This window comes from Pangasianodon hypophthalmus, chromosome 12, assembly GCF_027358585.1.
Source record: "Pangasianodon hypophthalmus isolate fPanHyp1 chromosome 12, fPanHyp1.pri, whole genome shotgun sequence".
NCBI classification, from domain to species: domain Eukaryota; kingdom Metazoa; phylum Chordata; class Actinopteri; order Siluriformes; family Pangasiidae; genus Pangasianodon; species Pangasianodon hypophthalmus.
This window is the reverse complement of record NC_069721.1, coordinates 8,086,252-8,107,741: the sequence shown is the minus strand read 5'-3', so window position 1 is coordinate 8,107,741 and position 21,490 is coordinate 8,086,252. Positions and strand designations below refer to the sequence as shown.

The window sequence follows — 21,490 nt, the reverse complement described above, 5'->3', positions numbered from 1 at the left end:
CCCATGTGCAAAAATACATATATACGACCATAAGACCATCTGTAAATGTGTTTTTTTTTTTTTTTCTTTTTTCAGGCACTGTGTTGCACTTGCTGCCTTAATTAAAGGTGCATTAGGTAAGATTAGTCTTTTCCCCACAAAGATTAAGCTTCTAACGGTTAGACGGGGTCGACGTTTGAATGATTCCTGCCCATGTTCAAGAAGCTCCACCCCCAGGATCTACAGTGGCCTGTAGAGTGTCTATAAAATGACTGGCAGTAGGCACATCCAAACACAAACAAGCATTCCACACCGGAAATCCGTTTTCCGAACAGGTTTTCTCAGTGACTTAATACACTTTTGCTAAGACTCAATAAATTGGTTTCTTTTCATGTTCTACATTTCTTCCAGGTTATCTGTATAAGGAAAATATATATACAAAAAAAAACTATTGCACCATTAAATGTTAATGCTATGAAATTTTTCTGTTCACTTTACAAATGAATGCCAATGTGTACAACTGCGTACGTGAAGTCACTAAAGATATGAACTTTGCCTGAACACAGAATTAATTCGTCACATCTCAGAATTGCACCCATCAAAGTAGAAGAGTCCAAGTTTCAGAATATTAAAAACATGGCCTGCTTACAAGCTCCTTTACATTCAGTGTGGGCAAATGCCTAATCACACAGAGTGGCTTCCTAACGCAAATCCAATCACACCTCTCTTCCTGGCACGAGATGGAACACAGTCAAGTGTAACAGAAAATCATTACGGCCGTGACTTTAATTTCCATCCCTGTTTTCGTTCTCTCATTCATTTTCTCTCCGTCCTTGTCATTCCCCCTCAGTGTCTCTCTCACTCTCTCTTTCTCAGTGTGACAGGGCCTGTTTTGTATGCTCTGCCTTGTGCACCTTGTCTCGGCTCGAAGCAGCGGCAGGCTTTCACAGAGCTCCTTAGCATTTCAATTTCAAAAGGTAGCGGAGACGATCATGTGATCCCCCAGCCTTGGGCTGAGCCTCTCCGAAGTATTAGGTGATATTTTCAGCTTGGCTGAACAAAGTAAAATGAATCTATGCGCAGGCCACGTCACTAGTCTGACAGGCGGCATCATATTTAATTGCTGACCTCCTCGTGAACCTGCTCTGGGTTTGAGAATGATCGATGTATTGCATCAGCCCGGGGGAGATCGCTGTTGTGCGGTGGTGACGAATTATCAATTGAAATCAGCTCGCCATCATGCAGGCACATAGAAATGTCTGCTCTCCTTTTCACTGCTAACAGCAACAATAAAAAAATATGACCTCAATTAGGTCAAGTGGTCTCTTTTTTCCTCGTCATAATCCTCCGGACATTCACCAGTCAGCAATTACCCGGCTTTCATTACAGAGGTATGTGAGATGTAAGCAGAAGCAGAGTGTTCTACCTTACAGGAGGGGGAACGTGAGAGAACAGTGCTCAAGAGCTGCAGCTGTGGGCCGCCGTCCAACACAAGCATTCCTTTCCTGTCAAACCCCGCCTGAGGACTCGCACTGACGGCTCCTCTGAAAACCAGGCTTAGAAACAACCTGGTTCTGCAGCTAGCCTGCGCGTACAAACACCACACTCTGTTCAACATGCTTTATGATTGACACAAACAAATGAAAATACATACGCACGAGGAAAACCATAGGTTAAACACTAAAGGCCTGAGCTTCTGTTAAACCGCCTTTAAACTTCGGTAAAAACCAGTAATCTGGCAACTACCCTGTAAAAAAAAGACCCGAGCACAAAGCATAATTTGTCTGGGCTATTTTGGATATGATTTGAAGAGAGTCCCTGAATTACTGGTCTGCCTTTCAGTCTGCTCTCAAAGACAAGCACGACCGCAGTCAGGACGTGTTTGGGGAGTTTAAAAAACTGCTTTTGTGGTAGAATGCTCTTTATTCTGTTTTCCAGTGCCAGTTAAATTCGGCCTACATTTACTGAAATGTACTTTCCATTTGAACACTTAACATTTTAGGGAATGGCATAAACATCTGTAACCTTCAGCTGCACTTCCCCCGTTCTGTTAATTTGCCACTGCTGCATATGACCGGTGAAGTCAGGCAGCTCAAATCAGATTTTATTGTTTTTCTTTTTTTTTTTTTTTTTGGGATATCTGAATTGAGCAGGAGATTTTTTCTTTTTTGCAGTGTGAACAGCAACAGAGTGAAGCCACATTTGTATGTGGTTTTAAATCACTAATCAAATTTGGGGTCATCTGAGTCAAAATGGATTTCATGTGTTTTCTCACTATGCAGTGCATGTCAGATATTTGCAACAAAAACACAGATGAAAACCAAAGTTAAAGGAGGACCATAGACTGTATACATATAAATCACTGGGAAGAATCTCATATAGCTGCAGTTCCCACTGTGAAAGAAGCAGCACACATCACATTCCTTAGTTTTAGTTGGTGTGAACTGAGCTGAACACATGACTACACATCATCCGTGTGGAAAAACCTGAACCACTACAGGTCTGTTAGAAGAATGAATTTCAGCATCCGTATTATATATGCCTCTTACTATGGCAACCAATACACAAGCAAATGTGACAACAGTCCGAACAGACAATCTGTTTTGGTTACTTGTAATCTGCGATGCTCAAAATCAGGAAAAAAAAACCAACAACAAAAATTCAGATTTGTCCTGCTATCTGAACACAGCTCAAGCTTTTCCTCCTACCCTCAGCTTCCTTCACTGCCAAGTGATGTGCTTGAACCACCTGTATATTGTTTAGAGTGGTAACCAAAACAGAAATACACAAAATGAAGAGTGAATCAGAGCATCACTATGAACATTCATATCCAATTTTAAAGCTCATTCAGCAAGACTGAGCAATGCCCCTCGCTGACAACGATCTTGCACAATGTTTTTATGGTGTCCCAGAAAAACCTTGTGGGTGGAAAGAAACTTTTTTAAACATGGACTTTCAGTTTGGCTGTAATTAAGCTCACATGCAGTAGGATCAGAGAGAGGCATAGTTTAGCTCAAAAATCCAGCTTAGCTCAGCACTAAAGTAGCTCTAGGCTATAGAAATAACACAACAACTTGCATAATTTCAACCATTTTTAAAGAAACCTCTGAGCAAACACACATTTGTTTAGGAGAGAAAGCGAAGAGGGATAATGTAGACTAATGCAGTGTTTCGCAAACTGGGAACACGTACCACTAGGGGTAATTAGAGATGATACAAATTGTATTTAGCAAAAAAGGAAAACATTTCAGGGAATTTTTTCTTCATAAAATAATTTATTGCAGTTAAAAGTATTCATATGATCAATTGGATTTAATAGCTTTATAATTAAATGCATATTATTTCCATAGGGGAGAATGTAAATGTGATGTAGGCTTGTATACAATTTAATAGTCTCTACATGATATTTCACTGCTACAACATCCAGGGACTTTGATTACATTACATTACATTACTAGACTTGCCAACTTTTACGCATTTTGAGCAGGAGCTCTGCATTTTTACAATGGAGGAGGCTAGTACGAGTACACAAAAATACACCAAAGGAGCAGCCTTTTTGTCCCCAATAAAAAGGGAGATGAGCAAATAGACATATGAGTCTGGATGACTTGCCCAGACGTTTTGAACCAATATTAACACTGACACTGCCTGGAAGCCTTGTCCACGCCCCCCCTCTCCCCATCTCGCATACTCATAAGTGGAGAATGCTTTGAATTTTTAATATGAAACAAAAATCTATTAGTGCATATTTGACTTAAATAACATCAGATGAAAGAGAAAAGAGGACAGAAATCTGCAACTAAAAGGATTAAATTGGCCTGTCTAACCTAACACTAGACAGCTAATGTTAATGGTGATGATTAGAAATTGATTTAATATTCAGGTTTTTTTTTTGTTTTGTTTTTTTAAACTCTCTTGTGCCGGTCAGCACACGCGTTTCGAGCAACAGTGAAAATTGGCCGTTTGGACATTAGGTAATTTATAAAGGATAATACTGAAAATCTACCGTTTTGTTTCTTTTTAACTGTTTACTGTGCATTTCTGCAGAATCATTTAAAAATCCACCTTCACAACTGCCACTTCCGGCAAGCAGTTCCTGACTGCACAGTATTTTGCCCTCATTTACGGTCATAAAACCTGAAATGGAGGAAATGCTCACATTTCTGTCTTTTTGCAGCCTACCCATTCTGGATAATTTCATCGATTATCATGATTTTTATTTAAAAAAAAGGTAAATTGTAGGAGTGTAACAATACATCATGACTGGATCCATAATTGCGTCAATGTGGATCGTAGAAATATGCGACACACATTGTGTATATAAGCATTCAATTAATTATGCATTGAAATATTTACATAACTCACAAGGACAGACAAGCGTTATACATTATATTGTTACACAACCACATTATAACCATTAAAGAGCTCTTCAGTAGCTTTCAAACAACACCTCAGCTGTGGAAGTCGGGCATTTTAGCCAACTTTGGAGCTCTATTTCTGGTTAAAATGACAACTCAGGCGCTGCTACAGAGCTCATTATGTTTCAATCGATTATTTTCCCAATCAATCAAATTTTTGGGAGAATTTATAAATGCATTTATTTAGTTTTATATGGTGTAGTACACTTTGTTTACAATATTAAACCTATGTTTGTAGCAATTTTTTAAAATCTAGTTTTACACAGACAAAAATGCATAATGTTTTGCACTGCTTATAATTCAGAAATAAAAACGGAGTCTTTTCTGTCATAATTTTTTGTTCAAAATATTCTGAGAATCAAAGTGAATTGTGACCGGAGTGTATCGTTACACCCCTAGTAAATTTCGAGCAGGGAAAAATCGATATCACGCAAGAATAATGAGACATCTTGCTGTGAAAGCGTAAGGAACAAAACGCTTGATACAAACAACAATTCGAGACCAGCTAAAAGGCAAACCAAAGACTTTTTCACAATCAAAACTATCACCCATTTCAAGATGAATACGTAGGAATAGGGTTTGCATGAATCTAACTGTCTCATTTAAAATATATGAATAATAACTAAATTTTCCTTTATGCTTTATGTTCTTTCCCTTGCAATCTGCTAAAGGAGTAGCTGGCTTAAAAGATCAGTGAATGGGTGTAACCAAAAAAGTTTTAGAATCACTGGTCTAATTCACTGGAGGACATCTTCCAGATTTCTGCAATGATATCTCTGGCAAGAGAGACATCAGCAACGAATGAAAAACAATCGAACGAGGTAACTGCTGTGATACAAGGAATATTCCCATAGTGATGGCAACAGCCTCTATATGGCTTCAAAACATAAAGAGATAACACGGGCGCAAAACAAAACCAAACAAACCGAGAACCTGACACCCTCTGGCAATAACTTTCCACAAGAGATTATTTGTGTATATCCAAATCAAACCAGAGAGGCTTGAAAAGTAACATTAACTTCTAGATAGCAATGAGCTGTTTTTAGATGTTGGTGGTTCACAAGAGGCACGCATCAGTACACATCTTTGCTTTACCGCTCCAAGGTGTTTTCACTGTTCCATTAGTAATCAAATTCATGTGTTGTAAAAATGATTCATATTGATGGGAAAAGCTCATGACGGTAGCTTGTGGTCTGTGGCTGCACTGAATCTACTCTCAGCTACAGGAGACTGGTCGGACGATCACTAGCACTTTTCTACCACAGTGTGGTTGAATTCTCTTTCACAATAGCTCAGTCTGTAACACAAATCACAGGTTTATATCAAAGTACTAGTTATAATCTGCTTCAGTGTGGATTATTTTTGCATTTTCACCCATTGTGTGTTATTCCTTACATACCAGCACTCAGCATCAGTTATTACAACATACTGATGTCTATATTCACAGCACAACATGTACGGAACTGTGCTTTTATATATTTTTATATCAGTATAATAATCACAGCAAATAGTATATATAAATAGTATATACAGTATAATAAAACAATTTGATTAAACAAGTTAGAAAAGATGCTCATTTCTCATTCATAAACAGAAAAAAAACGTTCAGAATTACAGCTGCCACTGTTTTGTTACTGGCTTACACACTGATCCTTTCCAGGATTAGGAGGAGAAAAAGCAAAAGAAAGAACCGGAACAGATTTGGATTAAATCACCTGTTACAGACAAAGCCATATGGCTTATTTATTTTTATATATAAAAAATTGTATAGTTGCTAATAATGAAGCCATATTCATTCACAGCAAATGTAAGACTTATTTGTGCTGTATATTTCTTATATAAGTTTTCTGCACATTAAACAAAAAAAAAGAAGATAAGATTTAAATATAAGCACAATAAACCACAACATTAAGATTTAAAGTACAATATAAATTAAATGTAAAATTCAGTTTGCAGTTGGTATTTAGTATATGTACCGAGAATTAACTTAAAATGGCTGACTTTTATAGTCTAATGTGCATGTTAATAGGTTTATTTCTTGTTTGGTACAAAACTATTTTGCTTCCATCAATAAATGTTCGTTATGAAATTGACAGCTTTAGCATTTTAAACTACAATATGATTTACAACTTATCATAAAAGGTGATATGCCATTATATATCAAGACTTATCTTGAAAAATTGTATCATAATACACTTTTCTCAGATATTGAGGATATTGTCAGAATTTCCATAACAACTGCAAACTCTGAGAGAAAGCACTTGATTAGATGTTAGCATTTTGTATTGAATCTTTAAAAGTGTACAATTCAGAAAAGCGCTTGCCCTATTGTCCAGAGGTCGCGAGCTTGAATACAGACGATGCCACAGCCGTCCATGGCCAGGTGTCTAAGAGAGCAAAAGTGGCCGTGCTCTCTGCTTGGGCTGAATAGCAAACCTAGATTTACAGCAATTGTGTATCGTACAGATCTTTATAAATTTTTATCATATCTTCCACTTGTACTAGTTTGATATTAGGATTTGACACATATTTAGCATCAGTACAATATACGGTTAATTAACCCATGCTTCCAACGAGCAGACACACTCGCACCTCGTTTTCTTTTTTACTAGAACTAGAACTTGTGATTTGAATGTGAAACACAGCGGTTTTGTTTCTGGCAAATGAACCAGGATGTTATTTATGATCAGCCATATCACTCCAGCACAGGCGACAATGCTCAGTTATTTCCCTGTAGATGGAAATGGTGATCATCTCCGAATAACCACGTTAATGTATCACTATAGCGTAGTCACACTGAAGTTTGCATGAATGTTCAGATGAGTGTCATGTTATTCATGCTCATTTGTATATATTCAGGAGAGTAGTATACCAGTGATAACATACAAATGTGAGGCAAAAAATGCAAACACATGCATTATTCCATATTTGATGCACGTGCGCTAAAACATCAAAACATATGAAGAGTAGTAATTTAGAGAAAATATTTGCAAAATATGAGAATCCAAAATCTGACTGCTTCAGCAAAATTCAGCTTGTTGTCATTGTGTGTATGTGTGAGTTGAGCCATTGTTTTCTAAAAGCGCTGCCGTGTTTGACATGGTCTGGTTTAGCGTTCCTGTTCAGCACCTGTTCATCTCGCTGGCTTTAAACACACTGAAGACTCCTGACGCAAATCATCAGCACAGTGCGTCAATGTCAATCTGATCTGCGCCTGCAGGCTTCCGCCATCACCCGCCCTCACACATGCATGGGCTTGCATAAAAACACTGCCAGCAAGAAGAACATGTTTCTCACATAAATACTGGTACGAAACAAGCTTCCACTACAAGCTAAAAGTCACCTTAGGGTGCTTTCACACACATTATATAGCCAAAAGTATGTGGACACCTGACCATCATATTCATATTTGCTTGTTCAACATCCCATCCCAGATTTAGTCCCCTTTTACTGTTATAATAACCTCAACTATTCTGGGAAGGCTTTCCACTAGATTTTGGAGCGTGGCTGCGTTTTTTTTTTTTCCTCATTCAGCCACAAGAGCATTAAAGAGGTCAGGTACTGTGTTAAGAGAAGAAGCCTGGGGTGCAGTCAGTGTTCCAGTTCATCCCAAAGGTGTTCAGTGGGGTTGAGGTCAGGGCTGTGCGCAGGACACTGGAGTTTTTCCAATCCAAAGTTGGCACACCATGTCTTCATAGAGCTCGCTTTGTGCACAGCGGCATTGTCATGCTGGAACAGGTTTGCACCCTTTAGTTCCAGTGAAGGGAAACTGTGATGTTACAGCATACGAAGACATTCTGTACAACTGTGTGCTTCCAACTTTGTAGTACGTTTGTAGTTTTGTGAAGGCCCACATACAGGTGTGATGGCCAGGTGTCCACAAACCTTTGGCCACATATAGTGTTGGTTTGAAGTGAATCCTGGTGTTTTTCCCCCCCCATATGTGTAGATTGTTTGTGCAGGTGAGAACACAGCAATCACGCTCTAGCACAGTTCAATTCCAAAGTGATTCAACTCAGAATTGATTAAACTGCAGGACTTGAACAAACATGCTGTGTACTGTGGGTCTGAACAATGAGCGAAAGAGTTTTTAGAGTACGCTTTCAGCCGTACACATCCCCTCAGTCAGCTTTTTTTTTTTTTTTGCCTTTTGGTTCATTTAATTATGTGTAGCGTGAAAACAAACCAACACAAATACCAAACAAAGCAAAACATGTGCTAAAGCAAATCACAATAAGTGACTTGAGGCATTTACTCACATATTCTTTTACGTTTTTGGTTTTCACTGCTTTGTAAGAGTAGTACGCTGGATACAGGGTTCCAAACAGCAGCCTGTGAAGAAAAAAGAAAGAAATATTAGTTTCTTCGCATGACGAATTGCCTGCCAAAAGAACAAGTGATGGTTATGTTTACAATAAGTGATCCTTCCAGCCAGCCGCTCTGTGTGTCCTGTGCTATTGAGAACCACCCACTGAATTTCCTCCCACTGACTGCATTCACAAGATAAACAACGAGCTCCTTTTCACCTCTCTGATGAAAGCAGCTAAAAAAAAACTACATCACACATTGTGGAGTGAGCGGGAGAGAAAAGAAAAAGACAAAGGATCTTGTATAATCATGTAAAATACCTAACATGTAGCATAAGATCCAGCTAATGTCAGCCTGGTGCGGTATGGGTTCAGCTGATCGGAGATCAGCTCCACGGAGAGCAGATGGGCCCGGAGCCAGATTTCCATCTGGAGGCTGCAGCTCTCAGCTGAGTCTCATTTATTGCGTTTCACTTGGCCAAGTTTGCGGCCGAGCCTGCGGAACAATGCGCGGTGGAACCTGCCAGAGAAAGCAGCCCCTCTGCTCCACCCTCCCTCTTAAAGCTCCTCGGCACCATTTAGCAATTATCACACGGTGTGCAGTTTCCCTGCTGCCCCCACAAACCAACTTCTTCTTCTACAGGGATATAACGACAGCTGGACAGGAAATGTTAATTATTACTGTTGGTCTGATACAGAAATTTCTGGTGATAATTACAACAGAAACCCATTATTCATGCTCTCAAGCTGAGTAAACTTACTGGTGTTGTCCTCCGTTAAAACTTGCAAAACACATGGACGACAGAATCGCGGTAATGCCACAAAAGTTACAAGTTACAGCCAAAGAGGAACAAAGAGCGGCATTTAAAATCTGCCACACAAACACACACGCATCAGCTTTTCATTATTAGCATCTATATTTTAGATTTCAATTTCTAAATTTTACTTTAGAACTGTGCAGAACCTCATGAGCTGTTACTCAATACGTGTCTGACTGTCACAGCTGGAAAATCCATCAATCGTTAATCATCAGCATTTTAGCCACATGATCAGTGCATAGCATACACGTGAGGCGGTCTAGCAAAACCCACCAGATGTTGCTGTGGTTAAATAAAATTATATATATATATATGTATGTATGTATGTATGTATGTGTATATATATACACATACATATATATGTATAAACAATTTTCTGCCTACAACATTTTGACGTTTCTATACATACTTTAAGAAATCCAATATATTTTACCTATTTATTTTACTTTCTAACCTTTCTGTCTGCCTGCAAAACCAATTTGGGTTAAGGAGCCACTTTTTAATGAACGAAGTGGTAGACTAAATGCCAGCAGTCTGCTGGAAGATGTCTCGTACCGAACAATACAATACACCGTATCATTACAGCACTACTAGCTAAGCTTGGTTTCCACACACGCTCTGATCAAGTTGTTTGATAGCTACATGGTGTAGCAAATGGACACAAGCCCAAATAATTCAGTTTGTAATCAAATACTGACTGTCAAAATGTCCATGATACTGATACCTATCAAAACAGAGAAGAGAGCTTACACACTCCGTATCAGATGAAAGCGGATAAAGTTTTAAAATGCTTAAAAGACCTTATAGTCAAAGTAAGTATTCATTTTCTATTGCAAAATTAATTCTTTACAATTTGTCAGTGATGCCGTTTTTCCTTAAGTAGATTAGGTTATAAATGTAGAGGTAGGTGGGGTGTCTTTCAATGGAAATGGAATGAAATCTTTAAATGTGATTTTCTTCCTTTTTTGCTTTTGTTAGAACTTTCCTTGTAGCTCAGATCCACACATGCATTAAAGCAGAAACTTGTTTAGAACAGAAGAAAAAGCATAATATCAGCTATCATCCCAGATTCCATCCTGGTGCATCACTATTTTTCCTTGGCACGGATATAAACATTGGACTGAAAAGAAACGAGGGGAGTAAACATGGGGTGAGCAGTAATAACAATGGATCGAATCAATGTGCGGAACATGATGAAAGAGATGAGGCATTTGGGACGGGAGGGCTAAGCTGACAGATGAAAAAAGCCTGGAACACAAAGAGAAAGTCATCACTCTGTGTTCGCTTTAGCTAGGGATCAAGCCTAGACATCTCCTGCCTAATGATGGTGCCCTTAGAAACTTTTGCAGTGCCCCGAGTATAATGTGCTTCAAACGGATTTTGAGTAGTCTCACTAAAGTTTTACTTTCAGGACATGGCTGATTTGAGCAAGGTGGCAGTTGTGTCCTTCCTGCTCAGAGGCAACCTGGATACAGTGGCCTAATGTTAAACTGCTAAACTCTGAGGACTCTGAGTGTGTGCTTGACTCAGCAGCACTGCTACCAGATATAGACCTGGCAGCTCAGCCTGGTCTAAAAACACTGGCCTGTCAGTTATTCATAAAATGACTAGGTGTAATTAGATACAAAAGGACCTCATGAACCTCACCGGTACTTGGCCCATGTGCATTAATTCTGGTGTGTAAGACAATCCGTGTACTCCAATCCCAATTAAACAGTGCAAGCTAAAAATATACATAAATATATATGAACAGGAAATGATGAATATATTATAACATGCTTGTTATAATAACTAGGACATGAATACATGCTTGCGTTTCTGATGAAACGGCTTCACGTTTTCGACTGCTGTAGGCGAAGTTAGCTAGAGACAGCACATGATGAAATAGTAGGACAGGATACAAGAAGACGTGATAACACATTATGAAATAGATGTTTTCCAAACTGCCTACAAGACCTCTTGGCACTTGCTTGAGCGAATGTACCGAGCTCAGATGCGTATAAGGGAAAAAACTTCCCCTCGTCGTCTGTTTCATGGCCCACATCCACAGATCCACCTTGGCAGCGGTTTATTTTGCTGTTGCTATAGAAACAGCAGAGCCGCAGGGTTCCAACAATGGTGTTTGGTTTCCAGTGCGTTCACGCACACACCCCTCTACTTCCAACCTGCAACGCTGCAATTTTAAGGTCCATGTAACTGCTACTTCTTTTAATATGGTTCTTGGGGTTAATAACGAGTATTTTTTCACTCATTCGACCATCGACCTAATCAGCTTTCAATGAGAATTTATTCCACCTGCCTGGCGTCTGAACAAAGGGAGGTTTTAACAACACTTTGCCACCCAAGGATTTTCTGCCATCTCGCAGTTATGCAATGACATGATTAGACTTTTAATTTCATTCTTGTTCACTGCGCACGATCCAAACCGAGCACAGAGTGGTACACTCGTCAGTCGCAGAAGATTTTCGCCTATCTGAAAGAAGTCATTGCAGCTGCAGACGCTGTTCTCTCTTTACATGCATGTTACATGTAAAGGACCAAAAGTATGTGCATGTAAGGAGAAATTAGAGTCAGTGTTACCATAGCAACAAGAATCTTTAGGGTCCTTTCACAGTGTAACATGTATACAGTGCTAGTCAGCTGGATCCCCTCCCCATTGCACTGCCAGTGCTTTACCCCATTGCCAATGTTTTACCCCATGAGGTTCAAAGCTAGCTCATATTTCCTTCAAGACACTTGAACCCAAGCGCTACGTCTTTCCAAACTGCTGCTCATGCTACGCCACAGGGAAGCTGAACACACTCGCGCTCTCAGCCCTCTTCCGCATACGTGAGCTCATAGAAACCCGTGATTAGTTAGTGTGGCTCTGACTGACAGAAGAGAACACAGACCCTGAGAACAGGTTCAATCTTGCTCTCTTGGCAACATCAAGACTTGAACTCATAATGTTAATGACAGGGCAAACATTTCATTCCAGTTATATCACTCGAAACACCAGTTTGTCTCATTTACAGCGTCTTAAATAGTCAATCTCAGCAAAACATAAATCGGATGCCCTTATTTAACACAGGGAAAGCCAAAAATTTTGTGCTGTGTACTATATTTGTTGGTTGCAACCCACCTTCCCCCAATCAAAGCTCATAACCAGTTTTATTATTTACATGAAGGTTAGATGAACAATTCATTAGGTGTAATTAAACACAGATGATGTTACAAAAACATACCTTGGTTTTACAAGAGCATGGAAATGGATCTGTTTAATCACCACAACATTAATTACTGACATTTATCATCTTATACTCATTCTATGCCACAGCAGTAACCATGGGTGGGGCAAAAAACCAACTGCCACAATACCTGCATAATGTCCCAGCTAAAGGGCAACTTCAGCCCAATGTTTAATCTTCCTCACATTCTCATCGTGCTGAGTGATTCACATCATCGTCCTGCTCAATGTTTTTGCTGATTCATTCGTCATCGTTGTGTTCACAGTTAAAACAGTGGGAGAGAACAGGACATAGGAACAAATGTCTTTTCAAAAAATGACATGTCTAGGAATAAAGAAACAGCAGCCTCTAGCTATTTAATTGGAGACAAACCTGTTTGTTGGACATTTACACTAGCAAACCAAAAAAGAACGCTAAATTAGTCATCTCTTATTGAGTCAAAGTTACATGTTGGACAAAGATGAATGAGTTTGCTACACTGAGCCATGTGGGAGCAGCAGCGTGATCGTCAACGTGACAAATTAGTTACAAAATGGCGAAACAACATAAAACGAAACCAATTAAAGTACAGGGTGTCCCAAAAGTCTCCATACAACATTTTTTTTTAGCAAAATGTAACTTTACTTACAAAACATCCTCTACACATCGGATGTTATGCATGTAATCGCATGTCCACTGCAACCTTGCGACAGCTTCCCAATCCAGCCATGAGAATGATTTCAACATATTCTTCTTTTATCATAGGCATTATTAAAGACTATCTGAAAAAAAAAAAATTAATATAAATTAAATATTAAATTAAATTAAAAAGTGTTAATTTCCCCAATGTATGGAGACTAATGGGACACTCTGTACATATAGCCAATGGGGAGAAGAGGGAAAAATACTGGAAGCTGGTTGCGAATCAGCTGCAATCACTAGCGTTAACGTTTAGATGTTGTTTTTCAAACAATAACCCATTAACAAGGTCAAGAAAGCTTGCCTGAAGTCGGGATTATAAACAAACATAAGTTATTAGCTGTAGCTAAGCTCGTGATGAAAATGAAATAAAACTATATAAACTACATGTGCATGTGCTCTGTGGTGAACAGCAGCAAAGATACTTATTGAATTCTAGTTTGACTCCAGACAAGTAAAACTAAGATACATCAGAGAATGACGTTTTGTTGCTCTGCTCTGAAGTCAGACAGCAAGTTATTAAACTTCATAGAGGATCCAAAGCAGGCAAAAAGAAAACAAGACAACAAACTTTATTTTTTTTGTCAATCTTAAAGCTGCAGACAGCATGTTTTCCGGCAGAGATTTAAATCGGCTGACTTGATAGATTCCAATTATCATGATGATCATACTATCATAAATCGTCCCAAGCCTATTATGGCCTGAATTGTGGATGCACTTTCAGTAATTTCTTAGAATACAAAGTGCCTAGAGATTGTGCCAACACACAAATGTGTGGAGTGTCAATCAGTGATCTGTCAATCAGATTGCAAGCTTCAATATTCTGTAGCTTGTGGCCAGAAAAGTGTACAAAAAGATATCACATTTCTTCATGGGCTTTTGAGGTTTTGCTAGCAATATTTCTTTATCTACATTATAAAAACTGTAAATTTCTTACTGTTTTCATCATTTAGAAAGAATGGAGGAAAGGACTGAAATTTAAATAATTTCAACAAAAATAGATTGTAGCATCCAATCTGTTACTTATTTCAGTGATGGTTTTATAAACCACACAGCTGGTGATACTCACAGGCAAGATCTTGAAAAGTGTTACATGATGTTAATACATTGCAATAACAATATTATATTCCCCAGCCCTACAGGAAAGCAAAGAAGGTTCAAGACTTTGCCTACAAGAGTCGCGTCAGGTGAGAATTGAAAAGCAGTGTGGAAATGTTATGGCTTGCCCCGTCGCTTCTGGTGTAAATGGGATTAAGAATTCAGCAACAGACTAAAGACAAAGTATATATGAGCTCATACTTCAGAGCGAGTGGCTGAAGAAGGAGAAATGAGAAACTGAGAACCAAGAAAATGAACGTAGTCCAAACAGAAAGAGTAGCAGATTCTAATCTGAGGAAGAACGAAGGGAAACTGTAGACCAAACAGGATGAGGTGTGCAGAATGGAAAGGAAAAGTCGGTGGCTATGGTGAAACATTTCTATCATGATGTAGGAGTGGTCTCTTCCAGGATGACTCCACCCCCATCCACGCTGCACAAGTTCTCACTGAACGATTTCATCTGGATGGAAATGATGTAACTCATATGCTACGGCCTTCACAGTCACCAGATTTTGGAGCGACCATCATCAAAACACCAACTGAGGAAATTTCTTTGGAAGACTGGTGCTCTACGCTTCAGTACAGTTCCAGAGACGCGTAGAATCTGTGCCATGTTAATTCTGGCAATCCATCTCATCATCTTACTTACTAAGGCACTTTGAGTTTTCCTTTAATTTGTCACATGTCTATAGCTGGGAGGATAAAGTGACAGCACTATAAGGCTACAGCAGACAAAAACAGCACTATAAAAGGACGAATGGAAAAAAAACTACAAACGCAGAAGAAAAGTCATGACTTGCTTTTGCTTCAAGATTGCCAGCATGATTTTAGCAACTTTACAGCCAGGGATCAAGTCTAGACATCTCCCAGCTAATGAGAGACTCCAGCAGTTTCCTAAGTGTAATGTGGCTTATAGTGATTTGGGAGACTCACCAAGCTGCACTTTTAGAGGAGAATCCCACTGAGGTGGCCGAAATTTTCTTACAATACATGATATTAAACTGCATTCATACATACATAAAAATGTGTATTTCATGTTGTTCATTTTTGAAATATCATTTTCCTAAATAACAGGTGTTTTAGTGTGAATAAAGGAAGAAAATAAAATATTATATTGGAAATGTTTTCACACTAGCAAGAGACAAAGGCACATGCAGCCATTTTTCATGGACATGAGCGACACAAAGCCATGATTTCAGCGACATCTGAACCGAGACATTTCACGATTCTAAGCAAATAAGGTATGACATGTCAAAGTGACAAATCCACACATTTGGCTTGATTGATTCCTCGGACCTTACGGCGCTTGTGGTCCCGCATATCTTCAATTCCTCACTCACAACTTTACCAGCAATCAGTTCCCATTAATTGTTTGGCTAACGAAAATGGAAGAAAAACTTATGACCATGGTTTCATCTTATTCTGTAATATATGTGACCTCTCGTTAAATATATGTAGAGATATCAGGAAGAAAAATAAAGCCTGGAAGGTCGTACTGGAAGCAGTAGAGGTCGTTGGTGCCTCTGGTGATTGTAGGTAGCTAGCAGACTTATGCTGCATTTGAGGTGAAGTTGCAACTTGTAATTTCCCTCCTACAAGCGAAAACGCTCCTCAACTTGAAATTTCAACTTTTCAGCTCGGGGTAAACTTTCAACTCCCAGTTCCTTAACCATTTATGGAGTGACATAAAATCAACGTGGCCACACGCACTGTGAAAAGTCCACCTTCTCTACTTTTAAATTAGTTTATAGCAGTATTGGCTTTGGATCAGTTAATATACAGACACAGTACTTGGCTGAATCTATAACACTGACCATACTAGCTGCAGTTTTGAAAAGGTAATCATCAACTTCAGAGTTATAACTAACATTAGCTGGTTGCTAAGCTACACACGATTGTCTGTTGTCCTTGCTGTATTGCAATTTCGGTCCAAAATGTTGCATGAATGTTTGAAGCTCACTATAGTAATACAGTACCAGTATCCACTTAGGTCAGTAAGTGGAAAAAAAAATGCACTTAAAGTAGCTTTTTATTAGGGTTACATACTCTCACGGAGCAAACAAAAGACACTTTTTCGCGGAGACGTTTATTTTTTCCCCACTTTGCATGCTGAGCATCCTGGTGTGGAAAAAGACATTATTACAAATTGCTAATTACCACTTACACAGTACCACTAGCTTGCTTTCTTAATCTGCCAATAAAGCTAGTACGAAGCCTAGCATGTGACATGTAAATCAAACAAAAAATCCTCACACTGATCAGCGTGTTGTTAAATTTGTTTCACTAGTGAGTTTTTGGCACTATATATAGCCAATATCGGTTCCCGTTGGAAATAAAACAATAAAATGATGAACAATGTACAGCTACAAGTGACAAGAGTGACAAGAGACAAACTCTGAGCGAGTGAGCTGCTAGTGTGGACGTAGGTTGATGCTGTTCAAGGCTGAAAGAAAATAGTTACACCGCACACGAGACGGTTTGCTGGAGTAGAATTCTACAGTAATGCGCTCTAAATGTATTTGATGCTTAGCCACACATTATACTTATTATTAAGCTATAAAGGGGAGGCAGAAATACAAGCAGTCCAATGTATTAGTGTCTGACAGCCTCGATGACCTCTCGCAGATATTACGGCTTTAATATACATAATCATCAAATATCAAATGGCGCTATGAGAGGTAAAGAAACCTTCATACGTGCTCTTAGCTCTTAGTCACTGCCCATTAGACGACTTTATAACAAAGCTGTGTGCATGTTCCTCTCTCATATTAGTACATTTTCTCAAGGCCTTGCTCAAACTTGTGTCCAGTGATGGCCTGTGTTATGTCAGTCCCACAACAACAGAACTCGCACGGCTCCTGTTCCAGATAAATAAATGTGTCGCACTTCATCGGTCATTTCCAACGAGACAGACGAGCTCTTCTCCCTGGAGTCGCAGCTCGGGAGGAAACGGATCCTGCCGAGCGAGTTCTTGAAACAATTTCTGCAAAGCAGAATCTTGCAGCGGGCAGCTGAAAAAATACGGCTGGTAGACGGACCTTGGCTTTCTGTTTTAGGTCAACTCCGAGTTTCCTGCTAAGAAAGACTGATGCGCTCCACCCACTCGGCCTAAGCCAGATGGAGCCTTGTAATGAACTAAAGCTACAGCGCCAAAGTGCCTCTGCTCTACATCTGGTTCAGCTCACGAACCTGGACCTGGTTTTTCCCCTAAAAAGGCAAAAGAGTAACAAAGAGAGCATAGACCTACCCGGCTTTACAATTCGAACACACGGCTTTAGCGTAACAAAAATTCTAGGCTATGTCTCAATGGCCAAAGCATTAATATTATGCGAATCCTGCGTGCTAAGTATTTTAACCGAGTAGATGTCCTTAATAAAACTCTTATTATGCAGAGACTGTATGTGAGGAGAGGCTGGAGTTTTCATTACCACAGAGCACAGCACAGACTAAATCAAACCTCCTGTCATATTAACCTGATTTTCTCATCATAATACAATTGCATTTTTGAAATCTGACTCTGAAATCAACCAGCAAATGAACTGTTAGTCTGCTGCAGTCCTAGTAGTCAGCTACATGCAGGAGATGCAGAATTAAATACAAACAAGCATTTGCTCAATAACTTCTGTATAACGCAGTTTCAGAAACAATACTTAAATTGACATATGATTGCCCTGAGGCGACTGGTGCGCATGGCATTTTTCTCAAATTAATCACAAGAAACCGGCTGGACTTAGCATTGCACCACAGGATGCAAAAGGAAGCCAAAAGGTAATACAGACAGCTACAGAGTCAAGTTTGAGATGAGCAGTGCCGAGGCACCTGCACTGATTCAGAGCGGAAACAATGCAATCGGTCCTGTTCTTATTTTGCATTACTGTTTAACCATTGATCGGTAATAGCAGCGTCTGTCAATCACAATGTAAACAGAAATTATTTATGACTAGGCTTGAACAAACCTGTCTATCTAACGTGACGTAAAGATACTGTGGGTTAAAAAAAAAAAGGGCAGTGCAGTGAAACAAAAAAACAAGAAGGTTCCAGAGACTATGTGCGTCACCCTCTAATAGTAGAAGAAGAAGAAAAGGAGAAGGGGAGGAGAAGAAGAAGAAGAAGGAAAAAAAAATGGAGGAAGAAAAGGAGAAGGGGAGGAGAAGAAAAGAAGGAAAAGAGGAAAAGAAGAGGAATACAAAAAGAAATAGAAGAAGCAGAAGAAAAAGAGAAGCAACAACCTCATGTCCCCTAAAAATCCTAAAGCAAACAATTTGTGCTAATAATAATAATAATAATAATAATAAGTAGACAATCAGTAGCCTTGTTGACTGTGTATCCTGGTCCAATTTTAATTTTTACTTTACGTTCTGACAGTTTTACGATGTATATGTCCTAGACATGCCAAATCACTAGATCGGTAGAAAAGTCTTCTACCTGATGTATGGATCCTCGTTATAACATTCTAAACACGATAAACGACAAACGTTACAAAACGTCTCCTCGTAGAGCCCATATGTGTTATTAAAACCATCACTAAAACCTGGAAAGACATGAGAATGGAAAAAGGTTGAACAATTAACACCCATTAACATCCTCGTGTTCACTTCGGATCAATGTGTCTCATTTTAAAGCTTTACTTAAAGTAAGTACGTAGCCTTTATTTAACCAGGATAAAAACACTTTTACAAGAGTGACCTGGCCGAGAAGGCAGCAAAAGACACAAGAACAATTAAGCAAACAAACAACAACAAAATAATAATAAATAAATAAAAACACCAGATGGAAAGAATTAGTAGAAAAAAAAATCAATCAAAAGAAACAGGAAAATACATAGTAAAACAGTCAAGGATCGCAGAAGCAACTTCCAATATGGCTGTACTCAATATTATTTATGTGCATAGACTCGAGCGGCGAAGGCAGCACAGTCAGCTTTAAGAGTTCCTGTAAGTTCCATGTTGTAGAGGGATTAAATCTAAAACCTTAGCTCAGTTCTAACACGCGGAACAACAAGTTGAAAAATGTTCTCTGTGCCAAGATTGTAACGTCCGTTTTTTACAGAAACGATGGATGACAAATAATTAGGTAACAAACCACATATAGATTTATCAATAAAACAGCACCAGTGTGAACGCCGTCGTAAGTCCAGAGGTGGCAGTTCAGCTTTAGCATAAAGAGAACAGTGATGGGTTTTATAATCCCGTTATAAATTATTAAAAGTTTAATTTATAATTATAAAATGATAATCCTATTATGGAACTAGACTCAAAATGTAAAGTTTCAACTTGATGTACGTGGCTCAAATTCTCCTAAACACGAGGAAGGACAGATTTTCTTTCGGTTCATCTGTTGTACTTCAATTTCACTCGATGTTTCCTCGTTGTTTCGCTCGGCGTTATATTACCTCCGTGATTTATTCGCACTCACACACAGTAACCTCAGGCATGAGATGTAGATGTGTGTGTCTTTAGTGTTTCCCAAAAAACAACAACAAAACAAAAAAAAACACAAAGCTGTATTCAAGCTTGATCATTTGAAGTCTGATTTTCTGCCTCAGCTGCTCAGAGTCACTATGAGCCATGAACAGTCCACCTGTTGCCAAGCAACAAACATAACACCAGGGTTAAACCTACACAGGACAGTGTTTAACCTTGTTACCTGTGAACAAACAACAGCTACAACACGAGTTGCCATGACAACATTCATCAGATGACACAGAGTCTTGTGATGACTCGATGCAGCCTTCAACACACCTCACACACACACACACACACATGATGAACAAACTCAAGCACTGAGTCTGTACATGTCTGTGTGTCATTAATCTTACTGCAGGAACCCAAAACACACACACACACACACACACAACAGCACGGTGTTTAGGGTTCAAACTGAACACCTAACCTCACCAGGTCTCTTGACTGAACTCACAGTATTTGTTAAGTAAAACACAGAGCCTATGTAACGCTTAACACACCCAGGTCTGGTTATTTACTTGATGCGTGATGAGACAAGACACAGCCATAAGGCGCAGCCAGCTAGTCAGCTCTCCAGCTAAGCTAACGACCTGCGCACAAAGACTAGCTTTTCTCTCCTTTTCTTAGCTTCTGAGCTAACTGTATCAGGTTATCAGAAAATAAAAGACGTTCAGGGTTTCTATTTTACATGAATAAACTAGCTTTCTGACGCATAAATGAGTAAACATTTGGACCTCCGGGTTTGTACCACCTGAACAGAGATAACTTTCTAAACGGTTTAGCGAAGTTAGCTCGTTAGCAGATAAGATTAGCTACATGCTCAGGTTACAGATCCACCTGCGTTTTAATTTTAAAGTGACACAACTTACACCACGGCCCTCGATATGATCCACGACACCATGTTCCGTCAGGTCGCAGCAGGGCATGAGAAGGCAGATCCGGCCCGGACACACCACACCGCACCACGGCCAGCTAGGCTAGCGCTTAGCTCTTAGCTCTTAGCTAGCACCTACCGCGGTTTAAACTTCTCTAACAAGTTCAGCAGCTAAGACTCAGCTCCTGTGATACATTGTCTTAAAACCGACATTTCATAACCCACTGCCAGTGGAAGAGAACAGTACAGGCTTTGTCAATAACTAATTATTATTGTTTTTTATTTTTTTTTTTACGACTCTTCGAGCTCTTTCTCCGAAGCCGCGACCTAACCGACACCGCTCTGGGTGGAACAGCTCGCGCAGCAAGGTGCGCACATTGACTTCAGAAACAATTTGATTTACTAGACCCCGCCCCTGGCGTTAGGCGATTGGTCAATATATTGTGTTTACATAAATGTCGTACAGCGATTGGTGGAAAGACATGTTCATCAAAAAGCGTCGGTGCGTTTTTTAGCCAGATCAGCGCAGTGCTAATGAGTTCAATTACACGGTTCAAATTTAAACAACTCGTTTAACACTTCTGGCTTATAGAAGGAATATTTTATATTCCTTTTATATAAATGCA

The 21,490-nt window shown here is 39.3% G+C and overlaps 1 protein-coding gene across 3 annotated transcripts in view; it reads right to left on the bottom strand.

The window, feature by feature from the left end:
- Nucleotides 1-21,240, bottom strand: part of reep3b (receptor accessory protein 3b) — a 28,049-nt gene extending 6,809 nt beyond the window's left edge. The window contains exons 1-2 of one of the 3 annotated variants that reach the window (XM_026915094.3): nucleotides 20,860-21,240; nucleotides 8,657-8,729 (exon numbers count right to left, since the gene is read on the bottom strand). In XM_026915094.3, coding sequence (XP_026770895.1) covers nucleotides 8,657-8,729; nucleotides 20,860-20,891 — 105 coding nt within the window. In that variant the 5' untranslated portion in view covers nucleotides 20,892-21,240. Of the gene's footprint in view, nucleotides 1-8,656; nucleotides 8,730-8,810; nucleotides 8,919-9,025; nucleotides 9,722-20,859 lie in introns of those variants that run through there. The other 2 variants (XM_034309364.2, XM_053238708.1) reach the window with 2 other exon arrangements.
- Nucleotides 21,241-21,490: the final 250 nt, after the last annotated feature.